Source organism: Hesperophylax consimilis, chromosome 9, assembly GCF_061612785.1.
Source record: "Hesperophylax consimilis isolate HC1 chromosome 9, BYU_Hcon_1.0, whole genome shotgun sequence".
Taxonomy (NCBI): Eukaryota; Metazoa; Arthropoda; class Insecta; order Trichoptera; family Limnephilidae; genus Hesperophylax; species Hesperophylax consimilis.
This window is the reverse complement of record NC_142844.1, coordinates 29,123,652-29,149,637: the sequence shown is the minus strand read 5'-3', so window position 1 is coordinate 29,149,637 and position 25,986 is coordinate 29,123,652. Positions and strand designations below refer to the sequence as shown.

The following is a 25,986-nucleotide window of genomic DNA, read 5'->3' as shown; positions in this document are numbered from 1 at the left end:
GAATGATTTTATAATCCAAATGAGGTGCAATAGGTCTAAGCAACCCAGCGTACGACCACAAACAGTCAATACAAGGTGTACGGGGGTAAAATGCACAAACTTCGGGATGTGATTCTACATGATAGTACAAATAAAAAAGATGGGTAAATTGTTTCGAAATTCCAACGTTTTGAGGTGGTTTTCTGGTAAAGAAGTAAAAATATTGTTCAATGGAAAAATATTTTTTTATGGAAAAAAAGTAAAAAAAAAAACTGTTTTACTTCTACCATCATGTAGAATCACCTCCCAAAGTATGTGCATTTTACCCCCGAACATCCTGTATGTTGTATTTATTTTATAAATATCAAAGCATATTTTCCTGTGCTATAATATCTGTAAACAACGTAGACTAAATATTTTTTAAAACTCATTCTAGAGGAAAACAAACGACATACTAATAAACAATTATTATGTTATCTAGAAAATTATTTTGTCTTTATTTGAAGTGCTTTATAAACACTTATTACGCGGTATTTTTTGTCTGGTTTGTGTCTTTAACGCAAATAGTTTATGTTAAGTTAGTGGGGGAACATACGTTTGTTACCATTGGAAATTGGCATGTGGTATTGGCAAGACGATCAAGATCGGCTTCTTCATAACCATGAGTCATTCTTACACTTTCCGGAACAATTTAAATGACGTAACCAGTATTTTTAAAACTTTTGAATAAAAGATATTTTAACTCCAATAATTATAAAGTTATATCCATCAAAAAATCACCACAGGTATACGAGGTCACTGTTAAGTAAATATTTTTAGAATTAACCATTTCAACATTATAATTTGAATGCAATTCTATCTTTACAGCGCCTGGAAAGAATTTCCAGCTGAGACAGGAAAAGAAGGATGCGGATTCTGTAAAGCTAGTCTGCTTTGCTGAGAATGTATTCCCACAGCCGACCATATCCATCATATCACAATCGTAAGTTAATAAAAATAAATGTTTAATACCTACTGTATTGTGTAATACCTTTTTTCTCTTAATTTTCTATTTCTTTTCTTTTTGTATTTCTTTTTCTTTTTTAATTTTTTTCTTTTCTTTTCTTTTCTTTTCTTTTCTTTTCTTTTCTTTTCTTTTCTTTTCTTTTCTTTTCTTTTATTTTCTTTTCTCTTTTTTTCTTTTCTTTTCTTTTCTTTTCTTTTATTTTCGTTTTTCTTTTTTTTCTTTTATTTTTTTTACTTATATTTTTTTTTTATCTTTTGTTTCTTTTTCTCTTTCTCTTCCTTATTCATTTCCTTTTCGTAAAAAATCAATAAAATTTGCTGGAAAATCTGGGCAAATAATGACGATCTCATTAGATCCCTTTTCTAAAATAGTTGATCCGAACAGAAAATTACGCATGATTACATGGTTAGTGCAAACTTTTATATTAATCTTCGTAACACGGCAGACTATCAAAAACACACAGGTTTCGTAAATGTGTTGCAGTAGGGCAACATATTTTTTTGGCTTTCTGACAGAGGGTTGGAATAAGCTTGGGAAGCCGAAAGTTGAAAGTAAAGTTCTTGGTTGAGATATATCTTTGGAACCTAAGACCCTAAAACACCAAATTAAATGTTTCTTTTAACCTTAGTAAAAATGTAAAAGTTATTGAAAACAGATTTTTAATTTTTGAATTTTTCAAAATTTGCGTTCAGTTTCATGACCAAAACTGAATAGATTATGCAACAATATCAAAATCACTTCACTGAAAAAACTTTTACGGCGGCAGTATCATACCTGTCTCACAAAAAACTATAACTAATACCATCAATTTTGAAATATAGTGGAGGTACAGTACAATTATTCATAACAAGTGGTATAATATTTTACAGAAGTTCTCGAATTCAGGGCATGGTAAGGAAGGCACTGTACCATTAGAAAAAAATATGATTATCGGTATTATTGCCGAAGCAAAGACTTAATAACATTTCGTTGGCAGTTAGAAAAACTTATTAAATTAGGTTCTTCCATTGAATAATTTTCTCGAAATAATGGTAAAAAAATTAAGATTCGTTCATAAATTTATTTGTACATTCCAAATTCTCAATCGAAAATCTTCTTTATCCACCATATTATTCCAGCAATCCTTTCTTTGACTGAGATTTTCAATATAATATTACCTACCTGTCTAAAAAATGATAAAGAATTGTTTTTTATATACTCATATTTGAACGGTAACCGGATAAATCATCACAATTTAGACCGGTCGGTGGCCGAGTTGACATCGCGTTTGGGTCCCACCCAGGCGTAGTGTGTTCAGTTCCTCGGCTGGCTAAGTCCTCCATCACAACACAAGCAACATTTTCAGCTTACTGTGGTGGTAGTAGGAGATTTTAAAATATTGTCAGGTTCCAGTATTGTTTTGGTACATCCGCCCCATCCCAAAGATGCATATTCAAGTAATGAGTTACACAGAGCATAATATAAACATTTAAGATCTTTTATGCAGAGAATATTTCTAATGCCCAGGAAAAGATGAGTAAGTTTTCTGACTTTTGTGGAAATTGAGTCTATATGTAGGTCCCATCTCAGAAATTTGTCTATCATAATTCCTATTAATGTGGATGAGTGTTTCAGGCGAATAATTATTACTTGTAAAATAATTGTTACCCTTTGTGCTATGCATAAAAAAATCTTGTCTTAAAAACATTAGTTTACCAAAACAATGTTTGTCTATCTTTTAAAAAAAAATAAAAAAAAAGATAATTCATCACATATTTAAAAAGTTATATAAAGTCATGGAAAGTGATGAAATAAAAACTTTATTAACTGGGTTATGTAGGTTATGTTAGGTTAGGTTAGGTTAAAATCAATTTTGTCTTAAAATCAAAAAAGTGTGTTGAATTGTCACTGTGTTGAGTTATCATTAAACCGTTATATCCTACTCAGCATATTGACATAACAAAGTCTGTATTTAAGTTCTCTTCCCAGAGATTTGAGAAATAATAATTATTATAATTATTAATGCTCTAGCAAGACTCATAACTCCATGGCAGGTTGTAAGCAGTACTTACTTAAGTACTTAGTTACTTAGATTCAGTTATACGCTCGGCCAAATATCAAAACGATGGAATTATTCAGCAGTCGTGATGGATTAGGCATCCATAAATTAGATGATACAGTAGCGCTAGAAGACCGACCCAAGGAAGTGGTTTGAGAAACTTCCGATCAGTTTGCCAACTCCTGTGCCAATACAAACCAATAAAGTCCAGCATTGATCATAGTATCGATACGTACATAAATCAAATTGTTGGCATTCATCTGAAATGCGGCAACTTTAAAAAATTGTCGCATGAATTTTTTTGCATTATTATTTATTAATTTAATTTATTTTTTTATTTTCGATGGATTTACTCAAAAACAAATGTGTATTTGTAATAACCCAAATAATTTTTTGTACTATCACCTTTTCATGATCATATAATCCTTGATATTAGTATTTAAGGATGAACTTTTTACCAAAGCTTTATAGAGAATATTAAAAAATAAACAAATGAAAATACAGTAATTTATATATTACCCAGCTGGTTAGAGGATTACGAAAGAATCAATAAAATCAAAATGAACTCATTTGCCAACGATTAATACAAACATTTAACAAAATTTACAGGCGTCGAAAAACTTGAATCTCAAATTATATAAATGCCAAGGAATCTGTCAACATAATCAAGGTTGACACGCCTCAGTATTGAACACTCCAAAAGCATAAAATATTTTGGAATTTAAATCAATGATAATCTCGGATGGAAATCACTCATTGACGTAATTACAAAAAAAACTCACCAGGTACATATACTTCTTTAGAAAAATCCGTAAGATGCTCAACATAAACAACATTAAAAAATTGTACTACGCTTTGTGTCAATTACTAACAGAATACGCGATAACTGTTTGGGATTCTGCCTTGAGCACTCACACAGAGCGGCTAAACATATCCTAAAAACAATTCTGAAAGTTCCGATTATAACTCAGACAGAAGCAATATTTAAAAACTTCCAAGTTTAAAATTAAAAAAATATTTAAACAAAAAAAAACATATAGAAATACTCCACTGCCCAACATAAATACTCAACCACAGAAATAAGCCAACATATATTGGTTACTCCCAGTTTGAATACATCTTTTGGGCAGAGAATAATTAAATTCTAAGCTACGAAATTATACAATGCTCTACCAAGACAAACAAAAAAAAACGGAAATGAATCTATTTAAAACGAAAGTAAAAACATGGCTGATAGAAAAAAGTCATAATAAACTTACAAACATTATGAAGACGATGTAAAGACAACTCGAAACAAAATACAAAACTTTATAAAACTACAGGCCGCCTCAGAACAGGAAACCCTAGTGAAACCTCTCTATACCTACATCAAGGAATAAAAAAATTGAACATAACATGACACTTAAAAATCTACTCGAAGAACTAGTAATAAGTAACCATAGTGAGTAGTAGGTACGTAAGTTACTGCATTATAGAAATATAATATCATATATTTGCACGACGCTCTTGAAGTGATCTTTCACAACAACGGCGCTACAAAAATCAAAATAATTATTAACTAAACTAACTAACTGACTAACCATCACGCCGTTTCCGCGCAGGGGTAGGCAGATATGACAGACCGCCGACCACACACTCCTTGCCTTATTCACATTAATACATCTTTTCATACATACTCTTCTATTATTCTGGCTCTTGAAATAGCCCGACTCTAGTATCTGGTTCACTATATCCTACCATGTCTTTCTATCATTCATATTTGCGTAATATATTTTCCTTTCTTCGTTTATTCGCTCTAAATGCTCAAATTATATGAGGGTTCCTTTATAATCTTATCCATTACGCTTATGTCAGACTTACATTCTTTGCAGATCTCCACACTAATCAAACGATCATACATGGTTTTACCACACATACGCCTCAGGGGTCTCAATCCTACAGTATTCAATTATAAAAACGCTTCAAGCTTGTACGCCAATTCTATTACATACGGTCAAAAATGGGTTTCTTAAATTATTTCACTCTCAATTATTTTTATTTGCGTCGGTAATAAGAAAAAGCAACTTTCTTAGGTCACGCAAATACTGATTCAAAGGAAGTAAATCACCATTAAAGTTATCGCGTACTTCCAGCTTCGAACAGTTTGGACTCCAAAGCTTAAAGCTTAAAGATGTCACTTTAAAGAAGTATTTATCTGACACTTTCAACAGAAAAATGTTCCTGAGACTGCAGTGGAAATTTTTCTTTGAAAATTCAAAGAAGAATAAGCTTATTGATAGATGATATTATGAACTGTGAAATGATAAAAAAACTAATTAATTTATAATATTATTAAGTGCTTGTTATTTCTGTATTCATCCCATTACACAACTTAATTTACATAACTTATAAATAAATATATGAAATAATTTCCCTCGAAACCTTCAAAGCCAATATTGAAAATTTCAAGAGATCTATAGAAATATAAGTGGTTTTGATTTCTCAATTTAAATTATCTTTTGTGTGTTTTGTTTTAGATCAAAATATTTGAAAACATATTTTTAAAAATATAAGCGGAAGATAACAAGTTTTTTCATACAATCAGCAATCACCATTAATATTTTTAATTGCGGTTTGATGTGAATACTAATTTGTATATGCTTTTTAATTTATTTGATTTATAGAAAAAATATTTTTAAATTTTTTTATTTCCAGTATTAGGGCATTATTTAACAAAAGCTAGCGTTATTACACAGGTTGTAAATATACACAGGAGAGTGTATTTCGCATTTCAATTAACTGCGCATCCACCTTCCGGCCGACGAGAATTTGTATTTTATACAAATCTATAGTTTTATTCCAAGATTGATGAAATTTTGCATAATTGACTTTCAAAACAAGAGGAAGGTCACTGTCAAAGTCAGATTTACAAAATTTCTTTTTAAAGCCTGGGCAACGCAAAACTAGTTTATTGTAAACACGGGAAAGACTAAAACCAGGCTTGAAATTTGTTTTTAATATTGCTACTGCTTAGATTGTATTTCAGCAAAGAAATTTAAATTTCAAAGTTATTCAAAATACTAACTCGAAAAGTTGGTAAAATACTAACGTGAAACCTTTGCTTTCTTGCAAAATATTTTATAAAATTGATGTCACATTACTGCTGGTTATGCAGGTCTATATTTTCTATTGTTTAAACATAGCTAAAGTCTTTTCTATAAAACGTTTCTGCTCACCGCACCGAGGATATTCTTAAGAATCTTACGTATGGTATTTTAATAACAATATTTTCTAGGCGGTAGTATGAAATTGTCGTGTATAAAAAGTTTGTTCGGTGATTATATAATTTAAAGAAAAAATACTTTAAAAGGTTTCAGTAAAAAAAAGGCTTTGTAATTACGAACAGGCGCTTTACAGCGTACATTTTTTAGGATTTTAAGATGTGAAAAGATGTACCAAAACATATTTACGAATAAACTTCAATCAAGGTATACAATGAGTCAAATACGCGTTATTTGAGGATACCTCAAAGATATCGTCCTTTCAGATGTTATTTCACAGTGGGACTTGACTTTTTTTTTCATATTACTCCCAACCATTTTGTGAAAATACAAGTGCATGTTAATAATACAACACACACATAGTATAGCTTTAAACATAATAAGATAAGTCAGCTTTTCAGCAGATTCAGAGAGAGCTGGATAAAAAAATAGCAAACATTACATTGTTATTTTAAAAAATGGGTAGATTGTTTAACATAATACTTTTACGTCGCTTTAATCACACGGAGAAAAATGTATATGGTTGATATATTAAAACACTATTAAAAACGTTACTACAATCCATTTCTAAATATTGTCCGTTCAGTACATATCGGAATATGTTTTTGTGCAGATGTTCTTTTACTGATAAATGTAATGACGAAATGCGACAACATTAGATTTTTTTGAACAAGTATTCCGATATCCTAGTAATATTTTCGTGTTTTACCCACAGTTTGTTAGGAAACCTGTCAATTCAATTCTTTAAAGGCCTTCAGTCCCGTTTTTAACAGAAAAAAATATAATTTGACCAGATTTTTAATAAATTAGTAATATTTTAAATCAGTAAGTTTTCATGAACTCTTTAAAAAATAACCTTTATTTGCACCGTCTTCTTCAAGACCCGAATAAAAGAAAATCATTTTCACAGCCCCTTAAAAAAGGGGTATAAGAAATCATATTATATTGTACCAGCTAGCACATAATCTACATATAGAAAAATGGTTGTTTGTTTGTTTGTCTCGTATAGACTCAAAAACTGGTGGACCGATTTCGATGAAAATCTCATATGTTCTTATTAGTATCAGGAGTGTTTAGAGAGTGGTTTGAACTGTAGAAGAAGTCGGGGACGCCCAACGAAGACCAACGGAGTTAAATAAAGTACTCTATAATTAGTTTTTTATAGTTTCTAAACTATATGGTATAAATTAGTGAATGATAGGAAAAGTCTAGGACGCTCCATAAGACTTATCGCATTATCTCACTTCTTATAAACTCACTACTATTTGCGCTTTTATAATATTTTGCTAGATTATATCTGTTGCCAAGTCACCTTTTCTGTATATTTTATCCTGTTTAAATGAAGTGTTTTCTATTATTGTAGCATTCTATGCCTTAAGAAAATATCAGCTGTATCACATTCAATGTCGTTTTGTATACATATTGTTGTGTTCTTAAATGTAATACTAATATAATTATATACCTACTAATAACAAATATAATTCGTTCACCCCTACTAGATATCTTCAAACCTAATGCAAATATGAGTGCACTATGAAGTACTTAATTATGCTATTAAAATAACCCTATGAGTCATCGTTTGGGAATAACTAACATTAAGGACGGGTTGTTTCGGAGAATTTGAACAATTCATCAAATTTCAACGTTCATTTTCGGGTTCTGTGAAAGACTTATTCAAGTTCTGTTTTTATATCATTGTAGGCTAGTTGCTTGACAAAACTGAAATAAAAACAGAACTTAAAAAAATCTTTCACAGAACTTGAAAATGAACGTTGAAATTTGATGAATTGTTCAGATTCTCCGAAACAACCCGTCCTAAGACATTCAGTCAAATTTAAACATTACACTAATTGGGCAAACTTTGCTGGGGTAATAACCATTAATAATTTCTAATATCTTACTCAAAAATCAATTAAGAAATCAGTAATTGAAATTAAAATACCTACCTAGAAATAATATAAATGTATCGTCTGTAAGTGGGCTACCCACAGTTTGATAATGCCTTCAGAGGGCGAAACAGCTGTCACGCGTAATAATAATTACACAGCAGAACTTGTTTAAAAATAAACTGTTTTTATAAACCCAATAACAATATTATTGAATATATATAAAAAAAAAAAAAAAAAGTAATACTAATATTCACCTATGTACCAATGTGTACTTATAATCTCATGTATCACATTATTGTAAAAGCCTTTTATGGCGTTTAATAAATAAATAAATAATCTCTGCAATGGAATGAGATACAGAGTCAAATTGAAGTTGACGAAATGCAGTTTATAAACAGTAATAATGTGAATTTCATGATATTAATGAAGCGTTTGGTAGGAACAGTCGTTGATGCCCGAGGAAGATATGAATCAAATTATTGTTTGTGTTGAAATGAGACGAAAGTGAAAAACGAAGAAAGAGGATTGGAAGTGAATGTTTGAAGAGGTCGAGGATGCCCGATGAAGACATGGTACGATCAAGTGAAACAAATACTTATTACAAAACAATAATATTATTTTCAACTTAAAAACACACCCCAAAAAAGGTACACCAGCATTCACAACCTAAAAATTTTACCCCAAGTCATTAAAAGTCCCCGAGCAACGCTGGGTATATGTCAGCTAGTAATTGAATAAAATTCATAATATTTTCGTCATTCCATTTCACATCGGCGCGTCGGGACGTCATGGATTGATGGAATTTTCTTTATTTTTCTGTTGGCGCCAGCAGTCTGGGTGTTGTTGATTGCGATATTCATTGGAACATACAGAACGGCTTCAAGTCTGGTGTAACAAACATTGATTACCTTTTTATGTCACACTGCCCGGCATCGCCAATCTAGAACGTTGTTAGGCGGCAATAAGTTGAAAATGAAGGGAAAAGAAGCCGAGGATACTTAAGAACCACCTATCCAACAGATGTTGTTACCATCGGTGGTGGTTTCTGGGGTTTAAAAGTGGGGAGGTATATATACTTACGTACTAACATACCACGTTAGAAGAAGATCAAATCAAGACCACGATCTTTTATGGAAGAGAAATAATCGGTGATCTAATCAAATGGCAAAGTAATCCTACCGCCACAATGCATATTCCTAGTAGGGTTGTAGAAAAATTCAAAAACATGTAATAAACTCTTAATTGAATATAGGTACCAAAAACGTAAATTGATCTGTACTACTATGGAAGCATGAAAGGTTTTGGAGGCGCGCCTCAAACTAAACGTCGCATGACCACGTGAGCCACCATTCATTTCGATACAATGCAATTTCCCCACCCCCCTTCGCCTACATGAAATCAGCAGCTCTCGGAGGCTCGCAGTACGTCTGCCTCACTAATACGCGTATGGCTGGCTGGAATTATATTATAATGTTACATTATATTATAAAGATAACCAGTCCTAGTGAAATACGAAAATAAAAATGAGTAATATTAAAATTGAATTAATTTTAAGGCTTACATCATTTATTATTTGGTAATACGAGTATTTAAGTTGAAATTCAGAATTCAAAGGATAATACTATATTTTGAAAGAAGGCTATCGTTTTTTCCCCTTCTTTTCTCTATTTTTAGGGTGCTGAAACTGTGAGAAAGTATATTAAATGTTTATAAAATAGGTATGTAAAAAAAACCATGCAAGAGATAATTAATTTAACTAGAAATTTGTCGGCCTCCAGAACTCCTCTGGTTAAAGACGCCTCACCATGGCTTCAACACTTACGTGACTGGTGCGAGTGTCGTTCCGCTGAATTGTTCCAATCTGCAAACTACATTACGCAACCACTGTACTAGAAGAAGAAGACATTTAAAAAATAAATATATTCTGCGTGTAACTCGGATGTATTGGAATATGCTTCACGGACTTCGTGGTCGAGTTGTCAAGATCCTTTCTCGGGTTCAAATGGCACAATAAACACATAATTTTATAATTTTTTGTATATTTACTTGACGTTCCAAAGTGGTCGATACTCCCAGTATCACCTTCAGTATCACCGGAATCGAGAATTAAAACGTTGCTTTGAATGAAATTAGCCGTGTTTAGAGACCGGATCTGAATAGCAGGGAGGTTCTTTGCAACCTTCCCCATCTCCTTCCCTTTCCCACTCCCGTCAAGCTCACGTTACACCCATTTATGATGCCATATTCACACTGGCTTCTTGCAACCTTCTTATCTCATCTCAATCTCCACAATCTCTTCAGCCCTACAGAATACCCTGCTTGGGACACTGGTACCTGGCAGTTGGGATTCTTGTGTAGTATTCACATAAAAAAAATTGTAAGGTTTTTGTTCATGCATAGCGTTTATGACGTGATTTTTCACAGAAAACGCACATTAAAACTTATAAAAATATTACTAAAACCACATAACGTTTTTATTTCGTTCCGTCGAGCTAAGCCTACGGAAATAAATAATGTGTTTACTTCCAAATTATTATTACGTGAGGAAGAAATAAGAGCCGGGCTTTGCTTGGCGGTGGTCACGCTATTAATAATCGTAAGCAAAACCAAATAATCGCTTTAACTCTCAGCTCCAACTGAAACACGGCATGCCTTTACTTGACAGACCCGAACCGTTTGGTTTGCTGCCTAATTATGGTGGTTTAATTCTAATCACTTAGACGTGGGCAACTTATTATTGATTGATAAAGATTGTAATTTCATAATATTTCTCTGAACGGTAATGAATTTAGGTGTGTAAATAGGTACTAAACAATTACGTAAATCACATAATTTCACTTTTTCTTAATAAATTATTATAAGCAATAATTAGTCGCCTAATATCAATACAAATTGAAAATATCTAACGAGTAAAAATAAATGCCACCGACGGGAATTGAACCCGCGTCTTCTGATGTCCGGTCAGACGCTCTGGATCACTGAGCCACGTCGGCTTATTTCCAACCCGCCAAATAATTCAATAGGTATGTACTAGTAGGTACTTCAATCAACAATCACTGCTTATTATATTTTTTCCACCTGTAAACAACCAACTTTATTTTTGATATTATTAGCGACTAATTATTGATTATAATAATTTATTATCCATTATGCAAAAAAACCTTGTCTTATAAACATTAGTTTATCATTAAAATAATCACTTTATCTTACTGTGCTATCAATTTTTCTTTATTGATTAAACAGGATATCATCTTTATACCATAGGATATTATCTTTATACCATATGATATCATCTTTATATCAAAGGATATTATCTTTATATCAAAGGATATCATCTTTATACCATATGATATCATCTTTATATCATAGGATATAATCTTTACATAATAGGATATCATCTTGATATCATAAAATATCATCTTTATATCATAGGATATCATTTTATCTATTGATAAATCGATAAATTGATCGTCTGACTGTGCGGTTAGTTCTTCTAAATTAGGCAACCGAACTTTTACCTGTCGCAGGTGACATCTATATAAATTAGGTATATTAAAACACACGCGTAATCGAATGCAACGTTGCATCGAAATATTAAAGAAATCGGTGAAGAGCTCTTTTGAGATTTAACCAGTATGAATATTTTTCTCCTTTCCTTGAATTAACATAATCACTTAATTTCCCGTTTTTTCCCGTGATCGAGGGGTAAGCCTTGCGTCTATGAATCCGGAGGTAATGGATTAAAATTCCAGCGTGCGTAAGTAATTTTCACTAATTTAATTTGTGTTGTTTTAACAATCCATTCATATATATATACAGGGTGTATCGGCACGTACCCGACAAACTTTAACCAGCTATTACTTAGCACATTTGGAGTAAAAAATGCTGTGGTAAATTTGCTGTCCTGTAACATTTTTTTTTAATAAAAAATTTACCATTGATATTTTCACCACATGTCACCAATGTTTTATCCTTTGTCACAGTTTGAAAACCCATCTGGCAATATTTTATTCGAGTTTCGTTGAATAATATACGTACGTACCTACATTTGCGCGCTTTTACAATCACAACGAAATGGCATGGCACCATTCGTCTCATTTTTAACTATTATTATTTAGTGTGTATGAAAGAGCGAAGACGCTTTTTGACACACTTGCTAATAACAGCTGTTGAACACGAGTAACAATGCCAATGACAGTGACGGAGTGTGGATTTTTTTATAATTTTTTGTTTTCAATTGAAAAAAAATATTACCGGACAGCAAAGTGCCCATAGCATTTTTTACTCCAAATGTGCTAAGGAATAGCTGGTTAAAGTTTGTCGGGTACGTGCCGATACACAGTTGGAGATGAGGTTAACACACTGGCTCCATGTTATCAATCACGGACTTCTATAAAAATATATATAATATGTTCACAAGACCCCCAACTGCACACAGACGGTAGGAATACAGCATCCCCAAATGTGGTATACTGTGAGACCGATGAGAATGTGTTGTACCTATTCATATAAAAAATGTAATTAAAATGGGAAATCATTTTTTTATTTTTTTTATTTTCATCTTTATAAATATACTGTTTTATTTATATACATCGAATGTTGTCTTGATCCTTGAGGCGTATGTGTGGTAAAACCGTGTGTGATCGTGTGAAAAATGTAAAGATTCGCAAAGAGTGCAAGGCTGATGTAAGCGTAATGCCATATCTAAAGGAACTACTATGGAAAACAAAACAACAAGCCATCACAAAGGGATATGCATTTGTATGGACCAAAGATGGAAAGGTTATGGCGCGGAAAGCCGAAAAAGATAAAATAATTTATATTAAACACTCCGATGATATAATAAAGATGATCTGAATTTACTATCCCAAAATCGTACACATCCATCCGATAATTTTAATCTTACCATGGCTAAACAATTAAAAATATTACACCAAAACATACGCAGTATCTCAAAAAATTTTGACAATTTCACTGTCGTACTTCAACAATTGGAGACAGAATTTGACGTGATAATTCTCACAGAATGTTGGCTAGATAAAATCTTCACACCAATACAATTACCTAATTATACGGTCACTCACTCCAAAAATATTAAAAATCAAAATGACGGTATTGTAATTTACTGCAAAAAACATCTACATTCAACTTTAACGGAGGTAGATATCACAGACGCAAACGGCTTTGAAATAATCATAAATAATGACATATGTATTTTAGCTATGTATCGATCACCTTCTATAAAAAACATATTTCCCTTTCTGAGGTCCCTAGACAGTCAACTTATCAAAAAGAAAAAACAAAAAAATATCTGCTTAATAGGAGATATGAATATAAACATTTTAGAAAATAAAAAACATCCACAAAGTGACGATTACTTAAACCTTTTGTTATTCCATGGACTCTTTAGCACCATAAATGAACCCACAAGAGTCAACTTTAAACAAAATAACCTATTACCCACGCAAACTTGTATTGACCACATTATGTTAAAAACAAAAAGATCATACAAATCCACAATCCATCACTCGACAATTACAGACCACTATACACTTATCCTGGAAATAAACACTACAAACAATTCACAAGAAATACACTCCAAAACCACAAAAACCCACAATACAACTGATATTTTAAAACTAAATGCTATACTACTTAATAAAAAATGGGAAGAACTCGTAGAAAATAATAAAATTAATGAAGCATGGTCACTTTTTATAGAATGTATTCAAGACGAATTTAAAAAAAATACCATCACGTCCGAAAAAAGTTCTCCAACTAAACATAAACTTCTAAAACCGTGGATATCAAAAGGACTCATAACAAGTTTCAGTAAAAGAGACAAACTCCACAAACAATGCAAATCTAACCCATATGACATCTATCTCATAAATTTCTATAAACGATATCGAAACTTATGCACACGACTTGCACGTATATCGAAAGAAATATATTATAAAAATAAATTAGATAAATGCAACAAGGACCCCAAAAAAATTTGGCAAATCCTAAAAGAAATATCCCACACATCTTCAAAGAAAAGCGATTCCATAACCGAGATTAAAATAGATAACGAGATTATTAAGACATCAGAACAACCACTAAAAGTATGTAATTTTGTGAATAACTATTTCGCTAACGTCGGCAAGGTATTAGCAAACAGAATCACTACAAATGACGATATCCCAGAATTCTCAAACCACTATACACACACTAGTGTTTCTTCCTTTAAAATTCCATACATTACCCAAATACAAACACTAAAACTTATAAACGAACTAAAAAACACAAACTCTCAGGGTAGCGACAAAATATCACCGATGACACTAAAAATAATAAAGTCAGCACTTCTTATCCCACTTACTATACTTATAAATCGGTCCATTAAAGAAGGAGTGTTCCCAACTATTTTGAAAACGGGCAAAGTAATTCCAATCCACAAAAAAGGAAACAAGCAAGAAATTAATAATTACAGACCAATTACAATTCTAAACACGCTTTCAAAAATTCTCGAGAAACATATCAAAAACCACCTTTTAATTTTTCTTAACAAAAACAATATACTATCACCAAATCAATTTGGATTCAGGGAAAATATGAGTACCTCACATGCCATAGCCTCAGTAACAGACTTCCTCAAAACAAATATAGATCAGGGTAAAAAATGCCTTGGAATATTCCTCGACCTGGCAAAAGCGTTTGACACAATTCACCACCAAAACCTGTTCAATAAACTTAAATATTTCGGAATCACGGGAACAGAACTCAAATTAATTGAAAGCTACATGGAAAATCGCACCCAATATACCTCAATAGAAAACACATGTAGTGACAAGGAACAAGTATCCTACGGAGTACCACAGGGCAGCGTACTTGGCCCAATCCTATTTCTTATTTATATTAACGATCTATGTCACCTCCAAATAGACGGGGAAATTATAAGCTTTGCTGATGACACTGTGTTACTTTTTAAGGCCACTGACTGGAACACACTAATCACAAAAGCTGAAGTTGGCCTAAATATTACAAAAAAATGGCTTGACTCTAACTTATTAACTTTAAATATAGATAAGACTAAATTCATAACCTTTAGCATAAACTCGAGAGGCCAACCCGCCAAAAACATCTACCTTAAAATACATTCCTGTCACTCAGCGAGCACCCCGTGCAATTGTCCTCCAATCACACAAACCGAAAATATCAAATATCTTGGTATATACTTCGACCGATATTTAAAATGGGACAGACATATTGAATCGGTAAAAGGAAAGACAAACAAGTTGATTTACTTTTTCAAAAACGTGAGAAATATACTGAACATATTTGATATTAAGAATATATACCTCGCAATAGCACAATCTATAATGGAATACGGCATTATTGCCTGGGGCTATGCCAGTAAAAAATACATCGACACACTATATAAAGCTCAGAAAACCTTAATAAAAGTTATACTTAAAGTACCAATACTAACACCCACTTCAACCATATTTAAACAATTCCCAGTGTTGAAGATTCAAAAACTATATTCAAAACAAATACTTACTTTCCTTTACAAGAACCTAAACACATTTAAAACTTCACAAACTTCTCGCAATACCAGAACAAGACATGCACACCAACTACTAATACCAAAAACCAACACATCCTTTGGACAAAAACACTACAGATTCCAGGCTATAAAACTATTCAATTCACTTCCAACACAATATAAAACATCTAATCTTACAGAATACAAAAAACACATATGGAACTGGCTACAATCCTGTTAATATTTATTTTTTTTATATTTCAATTTTTTGGAATAACTATGGAAAAACTACTGTTATAACTATGGAAAAATCGATTTTATATTTTAATTTTTAATGTTTCTCTGTGTAACCAACTCCACTGTATTGTTTTAGAATTATATAACTTTACAATTGAAAAAGTCCTCCACAATACAGGTGAACTCCTAGCGTGGAGGACAATATACTATACCATTGTTTAACAAATATATTAAAGAATAAAAAAAAAAAAAAAAAATAAAAAAAATGAGTAAGTTCAAGAAAGGGACGCTTTGATTTTTTGGGCATGTAGAGCGAACGAGCGAAGAAAGGAGTTATATGAAGCAAATGTGAATGTTAATAGGAAGATATGGAATAAACAAGCGAAGTCAGAATAATAGAAGAGTATGTATGAGACAATGTATGAATGTGAATGAGGCTACGAGTGTGTCCAAGATCGAGTTGTTTGGCGGTCCGTCCTCTCTTCCTACCCCTGCAGGGAAAAGGCGTGATGGTTAGTTGGTTAGTTTGTTAGTTAGACTGTAGTCTAGAAAGTGGTATTTGTTTTAAAAAAATGGATGTAAAATATGGCAATTATGTATTTAAATATGAGATATTTGAGGGTCGGGTAATTTCACGTACGGTTTTCTTGAAATAAAGTACAAAAAAGTTTACGCATAGATTTAGTTGTTGATATTAAAAATGCCTTAATCGGAAAAAATGACTTTGGCTAGTTGTACTACTTATTACTCTAAATGAAACCACGAAAAAGTTACATTCCCAAATAAATGTGGCTTGCCAAGTTTTACCCAGTCAAACACAGTCGATATGGAAACAAAAAAAATGGTACTCACATTATTTTATTTTGTTGCCTATAATTATAACCCATAATTATGCACCTGTTTATATTATTCATTTCTTGTGTTACGAAAAATCTTATGGCAAGCTTCTATTATTTAATTTATAAAAAAAGTTATTAAGTTGATGATTGAGAAACGGATAAATTCAACACAAAAATGTTTTATTATCATGGCGTGCCTACAGAAATCGAATTCAAACTGCCTCCATTCAATTCCATTCACTTAATAAAGTAAGCAAACAAATTCGGCCTGTTTTGTAAGGCTGCGTACATAATTTATGTCACTTTTAGTGGGGCGACCCAATAAGAGGTGGCCAATGGATTTGCCAGGAAATTGATGTGTAACATCCGATAAGACAAACAAAAAAAGCTCCCCTTAATTAGTGTTGTTCGGCCATTAGAAAATAGACAATTACTCAATCATTTCAATGATTGATTGATTTTACGAAACAATCAAAAAGTATCATTTTAATGACGTTTTGTATCGTTTTATAAACACATAGTTTAACACATCATTTCATTTTATGTACGTGTAAAACAGTACACAGCATTTTAAAATGTTTCCCTTATTTAAAAGAAAAATTATACTTACCAATTTGACACTATTTAGTCAACAACATTTATTTTGAAATTTATTCAAAAAGACGTCATGTTACGTCAAAATATGATACTTATCAATTTGACACTATTTAGTTGACAACATTTTTGTTGAAGACGTCAAGTTATGTCAAAATATGATACTCACCATTTGACACTATTAAGTCGACAACATTTATGTTGAAATATATTTAACCAGAAGTCATGTTACGTAAAAAATGATACTTAAAAATTTGACACTATTTAGTCAGCAATATTTATGTTGAAATATATAATTTATTTAGTATGCAATATTTATGTTGAAATATATTCAACTAGACGTCATGTTATGTCAAAATATGATACTTCCCAATTTGACACTATTTAGTCGACAACATTTTTACAGAAATACATTTTTATAGAGGTCATTTTATGTCAAAACATGATACCAATTTCACGCTATTTGGTCGACATTATATTTTTTTTCTATTCGAGTTCCCTACGATAAAATTCATTCGATTACTATTTTGAATATAATTAAAAGCTCTGCACCTGACCCTTAGAATGGAAAACTTTAAAATAATACCTGGTAGCTTTCTGTAAATCGTAACTAATTAAACTAAATTAATCAAATCTTTTCATATTCAAACCATATTTGTTTTGTCTCAAGCGGAGTAAAAACTACCCGATACAAGTACGTTCAAAGTAGTAACTGGTAGAAAAGTCACCTTATGTACAAGTAATGACATTTTAAAATTTAAATATATCAAAGATCGTTTAAATGTTGGCCCTACGGTTTTAAGATTGAAAAAATCTCAACAAAATAAGTTTTAATTTGTAAACATCAAATTAATCCAATATTCAATGTTTACCTCCGAGCAAAGTTGTCCCATGTTACTCATTAAAAGTACTGGTTATAAAAAATATATGAATGCTGGCGAAGTTCTGTATTCAATAATTTTTATGTTTTATTTTTAGGTATAAATACAATCAAATTTCAAACAATAGTTTTTATAATTCTATTTATTGATAATGGAATTTTACCAATTATCTCACTAATGTGAGAACAGTTATTTTTTATAGGTGCATAAAATTACAAAATTGTTAAAAAACTCACTCAAATGACAAAACAACTCATTCTAAAGAGAGGCAAGAGACACAAAGAGATACACAAGTGATACATAATATAATAAGCTCAACATTCGTTACATATTTTTGAGCAATAGTAGAACATTTTTTCTCAATTTGTAAAAACTATTAACGAAAATGTTTTCTTCAATAAAGTAAAAAAACTTTTTTTCATATGATATGTATTAACAGCTTATATTAAGATTCCCAGTAATAAGTTATCATTATAATATTTATTTGAAGCAGGGCGCTGAACTCGAGTCAGTATGTCACAATGAATTTTTCTAAGCAATCTCATCGTATTTATTTTATTTGTATTTTGTTGGGCTTCCTATTCGGTTCAATTTTTTAAACTTCTATGTGCTAAATCACTATTTCGATTAATTTTTATAACGAATTGGTGTATATTATGAATACCAAAAATATGCTTTAGATAAATTTAAGGTTTTTCTATCGTTTCGCTTGAGTAGAATCCAAATAAAAAAGGAATAACTCAATAAAAAATATAAATATAAACTACGAAATTTTTTTTTTTTTCAATAGAAATGTATGAACGCGTAAAGGAGATAACTTTACACGTTAAACATACCTACAGTATTATAGCTAAGATTATCTGTGACATTTGCACTTGATTAACTTTTTTGCTTTCTTATAAAATTATTTACAAAATAAATAAAAAACATTTTTGTGCTTGAAATAGAACGTTTCTAAACTCCGTTTGTCAAGCGATTTTAATGCCTATTACATACAATATAAGGTAAACCAAGAATATACACATTTTTGGCTTGTAGCTTCCTCTTAAGGTTTGCTAAGTTTTGGTTGATAAAAGTGTTCTCTGGTTTTCAACGCCAATATGTACCACTGCGGTATTTAGTACTACGCCAAGATAATTAAAAGTATCGCACAAAAATGCATAAACAATTAGAACAGGAATTTAAAAAAATGTAAAAAGAGATATATCTACAATCTACATAGACTTCCAATTAATATTGTGGGCTACTAGATTAACTGTACCATTTGAAACGTCCCATGTAAAGGAAAGTAAAATGGCGAGAATGATTAATATGCACACGTGACGCGGTGAACCAATATTCGAGGTCCATCAGGAATAAAATTTTACCGTAACTTTTCAGCTTGCGACCGAATATGTTAAAGCCATTTTCGCCCCTCAATAATGGAACCTTTGATATATTCGTAAATTGGAAGCGAGATGGTTATAATTTTGGTATCTATTATATCTAGCAGCGTCCAGCTGCCTAGCACCAAATGTCATCTGGTGCAACATGAATATTGGGCGCTTTTCGAAAAAAAGGTAAAAATTCAATTTCACTCGATTTTTTGCATGTCGGCTAGTGAGGAATGAGAAGTGGTGATGTTTTGCACAGTGTGTGAAGTACCTTTTGTCGATTCAGCACATTCAGCACGAGGTATTGGATAAAACGCAAACATTAATTTGTCGATCGTAATTACGTAATTGTACAAAATGCAATTACTTACCACTCGTTCTTGGTAGGTATCCATCGACAATTTTACTGACATACATTTTAACATATCCATGTTGTAGTGGTTGATAGAATACGTGCATTCTCTTATGATTTGTCTGTTTTATTTTTTACAATTGCATCATACCCAAGTACAAAATAACAGCAGCTATTTTATATGGCCACACGGAGAAAATTGAGTATTGCTAATTTACTAAGAATCTTTGCAACTTATTCGTAATACGGTTAAAAACGGGATTGCAGGCCCTTAGCAAATTAATTGATAGGTTTCCTGATAAACTTCAAGTCTTTTTATTTCGTCATTATTTATTTTCAAGGGAAACGCAGGTGCATAAACACGTGTTCCGATATATTAGAAATTTACAAAAAAATTATCAGCCACCGGTCTGCAATCTAGTTTTTAACTGGATTACCAATAATTTGAACAGATGTTTAATAAATTAGCAATACTCATTTTTCTCTATGTATGTGCAAACAAGAGGTATCTCAGGCACTTTGTAGTGCCGCCGCTTGTTCGTTCATGGCCTCTATGCATTTATTTTTGAGTCTGGAGGTAAATGAATCTATTCCCCCGGAAAACCAAATGCACATAGATTTTTTTCATTAAATATAACATGGGCGCTGAGAGTGTGAAGTGTGCTAAGGCAGTTACAACAACAGTTAGTAGACTTGAAAAATACGGGGACTCAGCACTGAACTGTACGGATTGGTCTACTTCAATAATTGTACTTGCATAATAGAAAGCATGGCAGTTTTTCTCTACTGCTTTAATCTGCGTTGTCTACTTCTACTCAATACTAGGGAGCTGAAAATATAACGTTTTCTTTAAATGAAAAGTTTACGTATGATAACGTGTTTTTTGTATACCAGAAAATTCGCGTTATTTGCATGGATATACAAAAATGAAAGAATATTATATCGCATAAAAATTCTCTTCATCACAAAAGCGATAATTTCAGGTATCTACTTATTATTCATAGATGTCATTCAAATGTGTGCATTTCTGTAAATATTTGTTGTTCTCGAATGACTTGAACTAAAAATTGAAACTGAAGATATTTTCTTCAATCCAATTTTAATACAAAACACGTTTCCAAGGCGAAGGCATGATATTATGCTTATCATACCGTATGATTGTAACGATTCTGGCCCAGTATTCGTCGGCAGGAGGAACTATTCTACTATCGTCGTAGTGTGTTACAAATCGTTATATCTGACCTGGCAGGGTTGGCATCGCGTCTGGGTCCCACCCAGGCGTCCTGTGTTCGATTCCTGATCTGGCTATCACGACACAAGTAACATTTTCCGCTTACTGTGGTGATAGCAGGATATTTTCTAATTATTTGCCAGCAAAGATTGTTTATCTTTCTTTAAAAAAAAAATAATGTGTATTTTCTGCAGATTTTATAAAAAAAGGATAAATTCATACTTCAAATCTCATATAATATACGTACCACGCTTCATCCTACTTAAACTCTATCGATAATCGGAGCATCTGGTCCAAAGGCTTGGAATAAACTGCCTCCGGAACTAAGATTCATAACAAGTCCAACAGAATTCAGGTCTTAACTAAAAACTTACCTTTTTAAGCTGTTATACCATTCAATGTGTCATAACCTTAAATTGAAAATACCATTCCTGAGAAAAAATCCAATTTTTCAATTATGTCCTGAATCCTGTCTAAATTTCGCTGATAAACAATTAGTTATGTTGATTAAGTGTTAATCACAAGTGACTTACCAGGTAAGTATGATACTGTATATTATCTCCATATATAGGTAGTAGATTATTGTAGAAGTGTATTATATATTTGTACAGCGCCCTTGAGGTGATTTTGCACAAAAACGGCGCTATATAAATGATCCAATTTTTTTTTTTTTAACTTCCGATTTAGTTGTCCGGGTTAAATCTTCCCCAAAGGAAAAACTTAACCCTTCCACTCACTTTTCCACAAATGATCATCTAGTCAATCAACATTATGTAAGTGCATTATACAAGCAAAATAAATACAAACAATACAAGAACAACACGTCAACTCACCAGAGATCAAATGGGAAAATAATTCACCGACTCCAGATATTTTCATATCAGAGGGTTCGGCTCGGTAGAACTTCTAACAGGGCCTATAAATCCTACTGATCCCTCAACATAAATATTTAAAAAATCTTTTGTTATCCTACATGTATTCAAAATGACCGACTTTTGCATCTTTATATATAAATTTTTTGATAGATCTAATACGCCTAAATTTTTAATTAGAGAGCTAGGTATAATGCCAATTTTATATGTTTTGCTCCAACTAATGGTATATTTCATTTTGAATTAGAAATATGGTCAAAAATCAACAAATAGTCGAGTGGTTTAAGTTGCCTGTCTTGGTAAGACAAAAGATCCTGGGTTCGATACTTAGTTGTGACCGTTATATTTTTATTTTTCTGTTTCTCGTTCTGTTTCATGTTTCAATTAAATATATTACAATTATCTTCTTCTTCAATAATATATAAGTAAATGGTTTATTTTTCCACAGATTAGATCGTAGATAAAAGTTTGGATAGCTTCTTCTATCGAAGTTTTAAGGTTAATTATTTTCGCTTCGCAACGTCGCGAGTGACGTAGCTATGACATCTTCATTTGTCAGCAAAAAAAAGTAGCTTAACCCTATTAAGTTTTCAATCTTCCAAGAAGATAAAACAACGGAAAATAGTTTATGCTGGGAAAAAATCGGGTAGTAAGAACTAGTAGTTGAAAATAAATATTATTCAAACCAGTTCATTGTATTTTCAAAGAGCTTGTAGTTCTGACGTCAAAACATATTTTAACCTGCCTGCGCGTGATTGTATTTCATATTGCCTATTTAATTAAAAATCGTAAACCCGCGATTGAGTGCTTGATAGCAACCTGATTGGTTTAATAGTTAACTAAAGGCACTCTCCTGCAGGCATGTTATTTCAACATAACGTTACAAAAATAAAGTACAAAATATACATACGATCACTTAATAAAGGCAACAAAGACGGAAAATGCTTAGATATACCTTTAAGGTAACTTTTTAACGAATCTTCGAACTTCCATATTGTGTGTATTGGTGGGTATGTATTCACTTTCTGTGATTTCCATGATATTAGTATAAAAGCACACCCATAGATTAGTCTATTAGGTTACTCATGTATGGCGTTAGCTGTAGAGTATTGTAGAGACCGAGGGGTTTATAAATAAAGTGAGAACCTCCTGTTTGGGGTCCATATTATTCCAACTGCCTGCTTATTAAGATATCAAAGTCAATTGTCAATTTAATAAAGGGAGTTTTAGAAATTGGTTGAAAATTTAAAAAGAGAGTTTGAGAAACTCTGGATACACAATACTTTCTGATATCCCTAAACGTCACTGAGAAATTGTCCTTTGTCTTGTTTACGCGCACTTATTGTTTTTAGCAAGAAAAATTAATAAATTGCTTGAAACAAAATAAATGTAATAATTATTGAAGAAGAAGACATTATGAATTAATCTAAAAGAAACACAAAACAACAAAAAATAATAATAATTTTTATTCCAGGATGTGGGGACGTTAGTGCAATCCCATACGTCCCGTATTGATTGTACAATATATTTTAATTTTTTTTAATATTATTATTTTTATTTATTATTAATTAAACTTTTGAACATATTATTACAATTCAGGTTTTACATTGCTTCTGTTTTCTATTTATACTATTCTTCCATTATGTGAATATTACTTTTTGTTTTGTTTTGGAAATTCAAGTAAGTCTATAACTAATATCTTCTTTCTTTCGTGATTATACACAATTTTAAGTACCTAAAATGCAGATAATCTTATGCTTATGCATCTAAAACTGATGATTTGACGTCCCTGGAGTTGAGTTTTCAAGATTAAGTTATTATTTTGCAGCTCTTTCATTATGAGCTATGTAGCTCTGCAATATCCATATTACTGTCTGAAACACTGTCAGCCACACGCCGAATTGCTCATGCTATTTTTTCAACATAATTATTATGAGATAGGTTTTTAGCATCTACATTGACTTCCGCAGTATGTGACAGAGACCGAGGATGAGAGAGACAGAAGCAGCTATATAAACCGTTTTAGTAGGTAGTTAGGACATCTCTGTTCGCAGATCGCAGTTAGGAACTATACTCTGTATAATACTCGTTGTTACATTAAAACATTATTATTAATCCAACCGTGTATTATTATTAAAAATAACTGGGAATCTCTGCACGAAGATTAACAATTATCCAATAAGAAAAAAATTGTGTTGAACATCGGGTGAAACCGGGTAGTAGTTACTAGTTTTTTTTTTCATTTGGTAGGTAAAAAAGTGATGTTATTAGTAAGAAAAAATAAAGAATCTTTACTCGTATTTCAAAATTTATTATTTTTAATTTCCTGTTAACTCCAAGAGAATAAAAAATTTCATGTTGTTCTTCAACATTATTAATAAGAGGAACCTAGAAATGCACCGTAAACAAACGTAACTTAAATTAACATAAACACTATCGTTACTCTAGTTCTAAATAATTCCGAAACAATTTTCCATGCTGGCAATACAGAATAATAACGAGTAACAATATTATACCGGTTCCGCAAACTGCTGTTGTTCTGTGTTCACGGTAATACTCATTTGGTATTCACAACAGTATGATGTAATTAATTTACCAAACCTATTCTACAAATTTAATGATGTCAAATTGAATAATATGGAGCTGTTCGGATATTGATATCACCGTCGGGACTTGGAATACAAAACATTATATCTCCAGCATAATGCATTCCAACGTTGGAATAATTCCACTGATTAATTTTACTGTCGTAATGCAGCGAGTTACAACTTACTGTAAACTCAGCGTATACCGAGAAGGGATCAAAATACACAAAGCAAATTATTATAATTGAAACAAACAAACTGAGATACAATTTTCATTGGTCTTTGAAGACTTTAATAACATTTTTTTATCTGCTCGGTTCTCAGAGGCAGTGGATCTACGGTATTCCCGTTTCAGTGCTGAAATACGTGTGTTAGGGAAAGACAAACACAATTTTCTGATCTTGTCATATAATTAATGCATTTCAAGCAATGCGCCTCGTTTCGTTTCCGAATTGAGGTCTCTCTCCAATATGAGTATGAGAGAGAAGTTTTTCAGACTACCCCAAAAGAGGCCCAACTGTTTGGAGCCAGTGAATTATGGCATCCTTATTGGAATATGTTTGATACTGAAACAGGTAGGGGAGGGAAGAAGAAAGAAAATATGAGGGTTGGGTAGTGCCTGTGCAGTCGCAATATTTGTCTGCGTTTTTTTTTGTAATTTTTATACATAAGGTGAACTTTTATCAAAAAGAGACACAACTATGATATGACATGGTGAACAGTGGATTTTGGGAAGGAATCGAACTTGCTTTATGTTTTACACTGCACGATTTTGTTGAGAATCAATATTATGGCACTGAGGGATTACCGGGTTGATCATTGCACAAGTTTCTGTAATATACTAAGTGATACAATAGTTGCAAGGTCAGAATGGGACAGGGTTAAACATGGGCTAAAAAAGGAATGTAAATAGTTTTGAAAATTATAAAAATATGGCTAATCCTATTTCAAGTAGCGTGGGATGTTATAAAATACGGTTATAATAGTGACTATTCAACACCCTTTTAAAAAGTGATATAAAGTCATTAAATACGACGAAATTTTTTTTTTAACCTAACCTAATCCAGTCAATAAAGTTTTTGTTTCATCACTTTCCATGAATTTATATAACTTTTTAAAGATATGATGAATTATCATTTTGATGATTTATCCGGTCACCATAAAATACACGTAGATACTTATAAATAAGTAGACAGTTTTTTAAGAGCAATTTTATTTGCGGATGAATACTTGTATCTATCACATACAAAGGTGTTTTGTAATGAAAAATACTCTGGACTTATTATCTAATAATTCAATACACAAAATAATTAACGGCC

General features: G+C 31.8%; 1 protein-coding gene across 2 annotated transcripts in view; it reads left to right on the top strand.

The window, feature by feature from the left end:
* Positions 1-25,986, top strand: part of LOC149421202 (uncharacterized) — a 97,687-nt gene that overhangs the window by 56,015 nt on the left and 15,686 nt on the right. For both annotated transcript variants that reach the window (XM_089635406.1, XM_089635405.1), the window contains exon 4: positions 847-961. In XM_089635406.1, coding sequence (XP_089491532.1) covers positions 847-961 — 115 coding nt within the window. The remainder of the gene's footprint in view (positions 1-846; positions 962-25,986) is intronic.